At 44.6% G+C, this 10,839-nt stretch overlaps 1 protein-coding gene across 1 annotated transcript in view; it reads left to right on the top strand.

Annotated features, from left to right (window-relative positions):
* Positions 1-3,465: 3,465 nt before the first annotated feature.
* The window catches only part of efna2a (ephrin-A2a), a gene marked incomplete at both ends in the record, with an annotated part of 72,867 nt that continues 65,493 nt past the window's right edge, over positions 3,466-10,839 (top strand). The window contains one exon of the mRNA XM_080043105.1: positions 3,466-3,611. Coding sequence (XP_079899231.1) covers positions 3,466-3,611 — 146 coding nt within the window. The remainder of the gene's footprint in view (positions 3,612-10,839) is intronic.

Genomic DNA, 10,839 nt, shown 5'->3' with positions numbered 1-10,839 from the left:
GGCAACGTTTATTTACATTAGTACTGCGGCCTCTAATCAAGCAAATACTGGCAAAGGCCAAGGCCACACACAAATGCAATCCTGGTGGTGGTGACTGAATCGGGGGGTTGGGGAAGGGGTCAAGTAGTTCAACAGACTGTCTTGTGTATATCATTTGTGACATGTTCAATCCCACCAAAAAGCTGGGAAAAGCTGGATATGTGTGCTAGGCTAGAACGTTGGGTGAGTGTGAATGGCCGCTTTGTTAGTCGATACCACACATTCATCTGTTTTCTGTTTTAAAGTTGTGGAGCTGTGGGAAATAATCCATATGTCTATAACTCAAGTTGTCTCTTAAAGCTGAGTTAAACATGAGAGCAATCACAGACTTAACGTCTACATTCCAGGATTTAACACCCTTTTAAGGAGGCGTGTGTCCTCAACATTGACACTCTCTGGCTCCCATTCAGTTTAGATTTAGGATCACTTAGGAGGCCTTCATGTCTGAATGTATCCAACGCCGTGTAGTCTGCCCGGCTTACGTGAGATTTACACACACTTTTCAGAGTGACACAGCAGAGAGAGAGTGAAGGATGGCTTTTGCTAGCTACCCTTTAAAAAAAAGAGAAATTTAAAAAGCCACCCTGAGACTATCCACCTGTTTACATATGCACGCATCAGACAGATGTTGAATAATTCATCCACAGAGGCGGACAACATGCAGCTGTATTTGGGTTATGGGGGTTGCATGGGTTTCTCTCCTCCGCCTGAATTCACATAGCCCAAATTATAGGCATTACTTCGCAGGCAGAGCTGGTGCAAAGCAAAAAAAAAAAAAAACTGGGACACTTTGCATGAAGGATCCGACCGAGAGGCAAAGCAATAAGATGGAGCTGCACTAAGGTTGAGTTTAAAATCATAATATGGGTCTATTAACCTTGGGAACAGTGGGACATGTCAGTGTTTTTATTGTTTTTTTGGAGGGGGGGGGGGGGATTGACAACTGCAGAGAATAATTTCCTTCCGATTCTGCATGCAATTTAATTCAACTACTTAAGACACATGGGTCCATAAAAGTATAATGTATAAAACAGCAAAAAAGCTTTAGGCTATTCATTGAACTTAATATCAATGTGATTAAATCAGGTCATCTGTTCAAATGTTTCCAAAAATAACAGTAGGCCTATGCCACTTTGTGTGTGGCTAGTTGAGGCCATTCATGTTTTTGAATTCCATTTATAAACATTTGAACATACAATTCCTCAATACCGTAAATACAGCATAAGGTTGGGAACATCACTATAATCACAAACATATGACTTTCACTTTGACCATCTTGGAAGTTTGAGGAAGATCCTTCTGAATTCATCATTAAAGCAACCTGACATTTTTGATTAAGTGACTCTGCATCACACTCCAAAAAATAAACTACAAAATATAAATTGTATTTCTCGCAGGGTGGTCTGCAGACGTGGAATGTAAATGAGCTCCTGGCGCACACACAAATATCATTTCCCCGAATCAATTCTCATCTTGTCGACCAGAGTGGATTGATCCTCGCTGGAGCTCGTTCTGCTCAACTTATCGACACATGTTGGAAGAATCATGGAGCGCCTTGTGGAAACAATGTAGTTAGCCTATATTTCTCCCCCCATTGGCACTGACACTCATAAAACGTCTAAGATGAGATAGATGTTCATTTTTGCGCACAGGAGTCTGCGCACTCATGCACGCGTGCGCCCACGCAGGACAAAGGCAGCAAGGGGTGGCAGCGCTCTGTCAGACAGTCGGAGCTATCTGGAGGTTTATGGTTCACGGGTTTTTAGACTCGGTGCCTTCGCTTGCCCTTTTGATGCCTAATGGACACTGATGGAAAATGACTCCACTGTTCCAGCTATCCATCAGACAACCTCTCTTCCCTGCTCTCTCTCTCTCTGCTCACTCTCTCTCTCGTTCTCTCACTCTCACTCTCTCTGAGCTCATCCATCAGGCCGCAGCTTTCAAACAGATAGTGAACTTTATGAGCGCTTTATATTTCCAGCTGCGAGGCAAATAAACCGCCTTCAGTCAAACAGATGGCTGAGTGGATCATTTGGATTGCCTCACAAGTGAACAGTCACCATCAAAGATTAGGCTACGATTTCCACTTTCTCTCTCGGAACTCTGTTAATTAGGCTTACTCTGGGTGCACCTAAACAAGTCATAGGCCTACTAAAGGGGACTTTGTCACATTAAGAAAGTATATTCGAATTGGTTCCCCTCCGTACATCCCCGGCCGGCTGTGTATGGGACGCAGTGAGTCAGCCAGCCCCGAGTCCCCGGAGAGAGCGTCGACGGAGCTGCACGGCTACACAGACCCCGCCCGCGCAGAAAGAGACTAGCGAGATGCGAGAGAGGAGAGACTGAGAGGGAGGCGGGGGTTATACTTTTAGGCCGAATCAAGGTACCGGTGCGTGTGTGTGTGTCGGTGTGTGTGCAGTTGTTGCCGGCGCCTTAGGTGGAGGTTGTAGGCTATACGGGAGCATGTTCGGACTATACAGATGTGAACCTCAACGGCTCCCCCCTTGGTCAGCTTGACGCACAGAAAGTGAAGACTGGAGTCACATTGGATTAGAGCCAGTGAGCGCGCATGGGATCACCAAGTTGAGATGCCGTAAGAGCTCTGTGGTGCGTGTCTGTGTATGTGCTGAGGAGGAGAGAGGGATGATGCTCGCGGCTCGCAGTAGTTATTGTGCGATAAGTTTGGACAGACGATAACGGAAAAGGAGCGCGCTCGATCGTCTACCTGGGATATACCTATTTGAACTGCAATAAGATAAGAAAAAAAATATTTTTTAAAGGTCAAGTGGACGCATTTTCAGACAGAGATTTTTTGCAGCGTGAGAGGAGCGGAACAAAGCGTGCGCCAGGCAAAAAAACAAATCTGGGTAAACAAATGATGACGGCCGTTTTTGACGTTGTCTTGCGTCTGTCTACGAGCAACGATATCGCCGATAGAGATATAAACCTCGGGTGAATTCTGGAGTGTAATTCATTGTGATTTTTTTATTTGATTTGAAGGAAAAGGAGGATTCTAGTTCAGGTTGCGCATCTATACCTGCGCGTAATGGGAGAAAAGTTTCGGACCTTGCAGAGCAGGAGACGCACTCGCAGCATCCCGCCGCCGACGCGCTTCTAAATAACATGTGAATACCCCCCCACATCCCTTGTTCCTTTCAGCGACTGACCCCAAGTTTGAAAGGGAATGTCCACCGATTCAGTATGACTTGAAAAACAGCCTCCGGGGGGTTTTGTCTGAACTCGCATCAAGCCAATTAACGATCCATGAGCCGCCGAGCCGATTTGTCCAAAGACGCGCAGACGGACATTAATGATCTAGAGAGGATTCTTGCAGCAACAGCAGCAGCAACAGCAGCAGCGCAGTGAAAGCCCTGGTCCCACTGATAGAGAGAGAGAAAGAAAGAGTGAGAGAGAGATTTCCACTGGATGTCTATGATGTTGTACCAGCTCGGGCAGCGGTGGTGTGCGATGGAGGTGGTGCTTCTGACCCTCCTGTCCTGGGTGTCCGTGTGGGCAGAGGAGAAGATCATCTTCGACCGACACGCTGTCTACTGGAACAGCTCCAACCCCAAGTGAGTTTTTTTAGTAGCCTATATGAGTTGGCCTTTAAAAAAAAATTGTTTGTTTGTGTTGTTTATCCATCTACCTGCCCTGACCCGAACTGTTCACAAAAATAATGGTGACAAATTTCCCAGTATGTAGGCTAGGCTGTGCCCTGAAGCAACCATACACACACACACACATACACACATCCTTGTTTTTTTGCCCCATGCTGTCAGACCACATCACTCAGATTCTCCAGTCCATTTTCCTGGTACAGCAGTGTTATGGCTACTTTTTTTTTTGTTTGTTGCAAAATTGGTTTCTTTTACTATTAGCAGTGTGTGTGTGTGTGTGTGTGTGTGTGTGTGTGTGTGTGTGTGTGTGTCTTTGAGCTCACTGGATATTTTGTTCTGTGGACAATGAGTTCCTTTTGTCTCAGACAATGAGGGCATCCTGCCTCCTCTTCTCAACACTGTCTAGAGATTTACTCCCTCTTTCACTTTCACTCTCTCACACACACACACACACACACACACACACACACACACACACACACACACACACACACACACACACACCAGCAACAAACATACAGACACAGCCCTCAAGCCTTTACCTTTCTTTCGGGGCTAATTTCAGCCACTTGTGCCAGTATATGCAAGTGCACATTATTTATCTGTCAATTGCAAGCACTTGTGCAAAAAACCACATCCATAAATAAACAAGCAGAAAGGGAGACATAAACACATACTCATGCACGTGGCTACACACACACACACACACACACACACACACACACACACACACGTACATGCACCTACAGAACCCACACAAAAAACCCACTGGGTTGTCTTTAGACTGGCCTTGGCCTCTCTCATTGACATGGGGCAGAGCACACTGGACCCGTCTGCCTAATGGTTTGTGACAACCTGGCCTGCCTCTCTCTCTCTCGTTCTCTCATTCTGTCCTCTCTCACTCTTTCTCTCTCTCTCTCTTTCACTCAGCCTTCCCCTCCTTCTCTCCCTCCTTCACTTTTTTATCCTCTCTCTCTCCCAGGTAGATAAATAAACAGTGAAAGTGCTCCTTTTTGCTCTCTCACTCGCTCACGGCGGAATTAGTCCAAACTAACGGCCCTGTCTCTCTCTCTCTGCATCGACTAAACACACACACACACACACACACACACACAGTCACACACACACACACACACACTGAGCTAACAGGCCTCTCTCTGACTGCATCACTTTTCCACATAAGGCTTCTCAAATATTTAACAGGCTAGGGGGAACATTTTCTTCCTTTCTCGCCGTCTCCCTCTCTCTTTCTGTCTTTCTTTTCGTCCCACTGTGCTCCTTCATTCTCTCTCTCTCTTTCACACACACACACACACACACACACACACACACACACACACACACACACACACACACACACACACACACACACACCACACATTTCAAACGTCACCAGGTACAGCTATATGGACGTTTGCTGGGGGCGCTGTTATTCCGTCAGAGTCGTGTGGGGAAAGTTGAAGCAGAAAAGGGGAGCACATCAAAAATGCATTGCTACTAAAGCAATGAATCTAGGCTCTGGAGCCCGGGCGAGGTTGGTTCCCCATGTTAGACCCTGGCACTGTCATTGCTCATGCTGTGCTTTTTGTCTGTGCACATACACACACACACACACACACACACACACACACACACACACACACACACACACACACACACACACACAACTTGTGAGGACTTTCCACTGACAACATTGATTCCTCAACTTTAATTTCAAGCTAATTTTATTTCTGAACTTTGGAGGATTTCGGCAAGTTGGTTGGGGAACCAGCCCTACGGCGAAAAGCAGACACCCAAAAGCATTCCAGCTCTGGGTTTATTACAGCTTGTGTTTATGGTCATTAAAGTGAGATCGTATTCATCAAGTTACATGCTGTGATCTGTGAACGCTGTGAAATTACGTAAAAGATTCCAACTGGGCCAAAAACAGGAGCAGTCAGAAAACCAGGCTGGTAAACAAACTCCAGCGTTTTCGCAATCCAACTGAAGAGGAAATTACAGTGATAGTAAATAATTATACGACGGTGAATGAAGTGACATCCAGCACCAACAAAACAATATGACAATACTACATTGTCACAGCAAGAGTCAATTATTCAAGTAAACACACAAAAGTATTATCAGCAAATGTACTGAAATTATAACAAATATAAGTACTCCTCTTGTGACTGCTATTTTATTATACATAAAACTAATGAAATATTTTATGTGTAGGTGACATTTAAAAGAGGTAGGGGTATAGTTTTAACTCATTTCTATAGAGTTAGATTTAGTCCAATGGCTCCCAAACTGTAGGGTTCAGACCACCCTAGGGTCGCAAGATATATCTGTGCAGTCTTCAGATGATTAATGAGAAAGAAGAGAGAGAAGTAAATACCTGCATCACACAGCTTTCCTCCATTCATTTGTTTTATGACTGTTCTCTGATCTTTGGTTCTTCTTCTTTATTTTTTTTTATAGATTATGTGACCTCGTTGTGCCTCAAACTGCTATTTAATTGAAGCTATCAGAGAGTTTTTAGTGGGGAAATCAATCTTCGGTGGAATTGTTAATTATTTATTTGAAACACTTCAAAGCGCTCAACTCACGGTTTGTTTATGAAGGTTGACATGCCAAAGAGTTTGGGAACAACCGGTTTGAGTAAGATTTTTTTTTTAATCTGATTATGTAATGGAAAAGCTTAATTTAAAAGTAAATAGCTGTTAAATAAATACAGTATTTACAATACCTCAATCTTAACTGGGGTGGAGCTGATGTAAAAGATAGCATCAAATAAAAACGGTCAAGGAAAGTAAAAGTACCTTTAAAAGCTAACCCGTATAATGAAAATTTGTACAAAAATATTTGACCAATTACCCTCCTGACACCTGATTGGATTATTTGATCACATGATTTAGAGAAACCAGGAAGTGGTGTGATGATAGTGTGGGGATCAGTTAATGCTGCTGCAGAGATGTCTGTCTTCATCAAGCCTGTTCTTCAAGGTAGGAGAGTGACCCTAACACACCACATATTGACCCATACCACCAAAGCTAAAGCATGGACTATGATACACCGAGTGGAAATATTCCACACACTAGACTTATATGCATCTATATTCTCTTAGTGCACCTTTACCTGTGGAGCCTTTCATGACACATTCCATGTAGGAGGATATCTCACAGATTAAGTTGTATTCTTCCAAAACAAATGCTGACCTACTTGTCCCCTTATTAATGCACTTGATGGTGAGTTAAGCACCATGGGGACACGGGGAGAAGCTCAGGGAATAATGCATCACATCCAAACAGCATGCTATTGTCTGAGGCAGCGAATTGACACGAAACGTCTGGGGAAATGAACAGCTGTCTGTCCTAATTGATCACATCATCAAGCACACAGCTTGTATTGAGCTATCGGGATGTTGTTTTTTTCTCTCTCTCTCTCTCTCTCTTTCTCTCTCTCTCTCTCTCTCTCTCTCTCTCTCTCTTTCTCCCTCTCTCTCTCTCTCTTCTTGTGCTCTTCAAATGTTTGCACAATCGACTTGAGAAGGGCGTTGGCTACAAGGTCACCGGCACTGATTGGTAATGTCTAGACTTGATCATCACTGTCTGTTTTGTAAGACCGGCAAAAGTTTTCTGATTATGTGGCCACTTTTCATGAAATGTTGCCACGACTTCTTGTATGGAATAGGGGTTCGTTTGCAGAGAAAAAAACTCATTGAGAATTATTCCAATTATCATAATGCAGTTGTCTTCAACTCTATGGAGCGTTCCAATGGATTGTTTTGCTTTTTCGCGGCCCACAATGTTACCGTTATCGTTTGCTAATCATTGTACTCTGTGTATTTTTCAGTAAAAGGTTATCGACTAGCTGGTGAACACATTGCACTGCATTGATTGGCTAAAGAGCCAGATATTTCCCCACGGAAGTGGTGGAGATTGAAAACAGGAGGACTTGTCCATCGGATGTGCAAATGATTTAATGGTTGCTAACAAATTGGATGTATCATTTTAAAAAAGTGCTAATAATGAGCAGTCAAAATGACTTTACAATGGGCATGTAAACTGTATAATCCTCGTTTGTCGCCCGGTACATTCACAACGGTACATAAAAGAAAATCAACATGTTTTTTCAGGCTCTAGATGTATCCAGCCGTGCAGATAGTTTTGGTTTGATATGCTTTGAGCTCTGAAAAATGGCACTTTCATTTTCAAAACTTATTTTAGTTGTCCAGATTGGGCAGAAAAAAAAACTACCCTAACTGGTAACATTTCTTGTAAAACATTTTGAGTAGCACACTTAAAATTCTATCAAACCCCCCCTGCCCCCCCCCCCCCCCATCCTTTTGGAGTAACGGTGGACGTTTTTGGAAAGCGGTATGTCAGGATCTGGGCATACAGAGCGGAATCTGCAAATGGCGAGACACCAAGTGATTTATGTCATTTGGGTGAAGCGACCCTTTAAAAATTGTCATTTCCCTGTGGATATGGACACGGCTGCTCTACATTTCCCCCAACACTGGTGATGTTTTTCAATGGCTTCAGGTCATGTTTGTCTACTTCCTCTCTGTCTACCTCGTTGTTGCTTGCTCTACTTTTCTCTCAGCTGCTCTTCTGGGATTAATCACCATCCACACTAACATGTTTTAATTGTTTTTTTACCTGCTAATTAGTGCCGCTGCCGGTGCATTAGCCAGGTCTGTTTAGCAGTGCCTTGATCTCAATCAGACTAACCTGGATATGTCACGATGAATAAAATCAGTTAAACAAATGTTCCTATTTGAGAGAGGAGGCATATTACAAATTGCCCAAACCCCTTTTATATCAAGGGCTCAGGCTCTCAGCAGGCCTATCTCTTTCAAGGTCTTGCGGGATAATAGAAAATGTATGAGATAATCCAATTCAAACAACTCCGGCCACTCTTGGTCATGGCCCTGTGTTTGCGAGGGGCTGTGAAGGAGTGTGCGAGTCTCTCTAGCACACTCCTCAGAGTGTTGTCCATCCCCCTGTTGTGATGAGATACGCCGTGCACACTGAGAAAGTACCATGACACACATTATCACAACAATACCGCAACACAAGAACAGGACCTGGAAATCTCCCAGACCCACATAAAAGGATTTATTCCACATGCAGGAGGGAATATAGGAGGAACACACACACACACACGTGTGGACGTACACACCCGATTTAGGTCACAAACTCGCACACACACACACACACACACACACACACACACACACACATACACATACACAATCGTATACAGCCAGAATTGGTGTCCATTGAATACAAGGTTAGGCAGCTCCATTTTTTTATTTACTCGCCCTTGTGGGCACATGCACACACACACACACAGTCAGTGGCAGCTAGATATGGGACACATGCACACTCAGACTGGTTATGTATTGAGTGAAAACCCATCCATGTTACTGTTGCTGGCTGCCACCCAAGCATGTACGTGCACACACACGGACACATGCACACACTGAGCCCCCTTCTGGCTCCCAGGCCCATACTATAAAGCTTGCAGGTGAGGGGCTTTGTTCACCCCGAGCAGCTAATGTGCTCAGAGCAATGGGCTCTAGTCCACGCACACACATACACAAAAGCACACACATCCTTAGACACACACACTCAATGGTCCAGAAGGAGCACCTTATCTAATCCCATGGTTTATCCTTCAAAAGGCTTTCTTTTCCTTTTTCTTCTTTGTTCCCTCTCTCTCCACTCTCTTCATCTCTGTGTCTTTGAGGAACTCCATGTCAGTGAGAAGCGCTGATGGTTGACGACACTCTCATTCTATGGGACGGAATCTATCTCCTTGGAGACACACACACACACATGCACCCACACAGCCTTTGAGGAAGAAGTGTCTTATGCACGGTGCACCCACACACTCGCATACATATAACCACGCACAGAAAGTTCCCTACGTGTGTACACACATTAACACTTATGTCAGTGCACCCAACAGACCCAGAGTCCTTACACATAACCCCCCCGCCCCCGCCCCCACACACACATACACACATCCTCCGTCTTTTCCGACGTGTCCCCCGTGGCTCCCAGTGATGTGTGTTGTCACTCGCGCTTCCTCAGCCCTGCCACACACACAGACACACACACAGATTTGCATCCAATTTACATGTAGTCACCACCTCTCAGTTACTGACAGGTTGTCAGACTCAAACCTGCCCCTGGGTTAAATCCATCTTCCCCTGCCACCACCACCACCACCTCCCACACTGCCTCTCTTTCCTCCCTCTCTGCCATCATCCCTCCTTTCTTTCTCTCCGTCTTTGTGCCTCCCTCTCAAGCTCTCATCTTCCACTCACTCTTATCTTCTCTCTCTCTCTCCCTCCCTCCCTCTCTCGTCCCATTAGGATGCGCTTAGCATGTTTTTCTTGTCCTGCGCTGTATACTCTGCCTCAGGCAACCTCCCTCTGTATGCACATAGCTGCACTACATCAGGTTACGTGTTCTTGCTCATGACCTACATGATTGGACAGCGTCTGTGTTTGTTTAAGGATGTCATCTCTGCTATGGTTCATGTTGGGAGGGAAGAGACCGCCTCAGGGGTTAATCGTGGACTCCAGAGCCCCTCTCACATTGAGCTAAAAATGATACTCTGAGTAATTAAATTCTAGGGCTCCTTACATGGCATATCATATCTCCCAGCTCAGCAGGAGAGACACTTACATAACTAGATGTAGTGTAGCTGATCTTAGTCATCAGCAGATTCCGTGCAGTGATTGGCAGGAGGAGGTCATCTAAATACCCAGAAGGCAATAGAGTGGAACAGTTTGTCTGCCGTTATTAAACGCACTGCCAATTCCTTTCGTTACAGTGCAGGAGTCGAAAAAATTGGTTGTTAGACAAAACACTTCAGTGGTTCTTGACCACAGAGATGTTATTGTCTTCACTGTTGACTATACAGATAGCTGAATGATGTATTTAATTGAACCTGTCAAGAGAGTGGAAATATACAGGGTAAAGATATGGATCTTTTGAAGATGAGCAGAGGCACATCGCATATACAGTGAGCGAAGGAGGCCCACTGGCATGTACTTAGGAATGTTTTTGAAGTTTTTGTATTATCACACTGTACAGAGTCTAAAATGATCATTGGTTCTGGGTTCTCAAATGCGAGAATTTCCTGCCGTTTTATATCAATGTCTTTGCACACGGTGTGTTTTTCC

This window comes from Ammodytes marinus (assembly GCF_949987685.1).
Source record: "Ammodytes marinus genome assembly, chromosome: 15".
Classification (NCBI taxonomy): Eukaryota; Metazoa; Chordata; class Actinopteri; order Uranoscopiformes; family Ammodytidae; genus Ammodytes; species Ammodytes marinus.
Note: the sequence above shows the minus strand (reverse complement) of the source record. Positions and strands in the feature narration are given on the sequence as shown.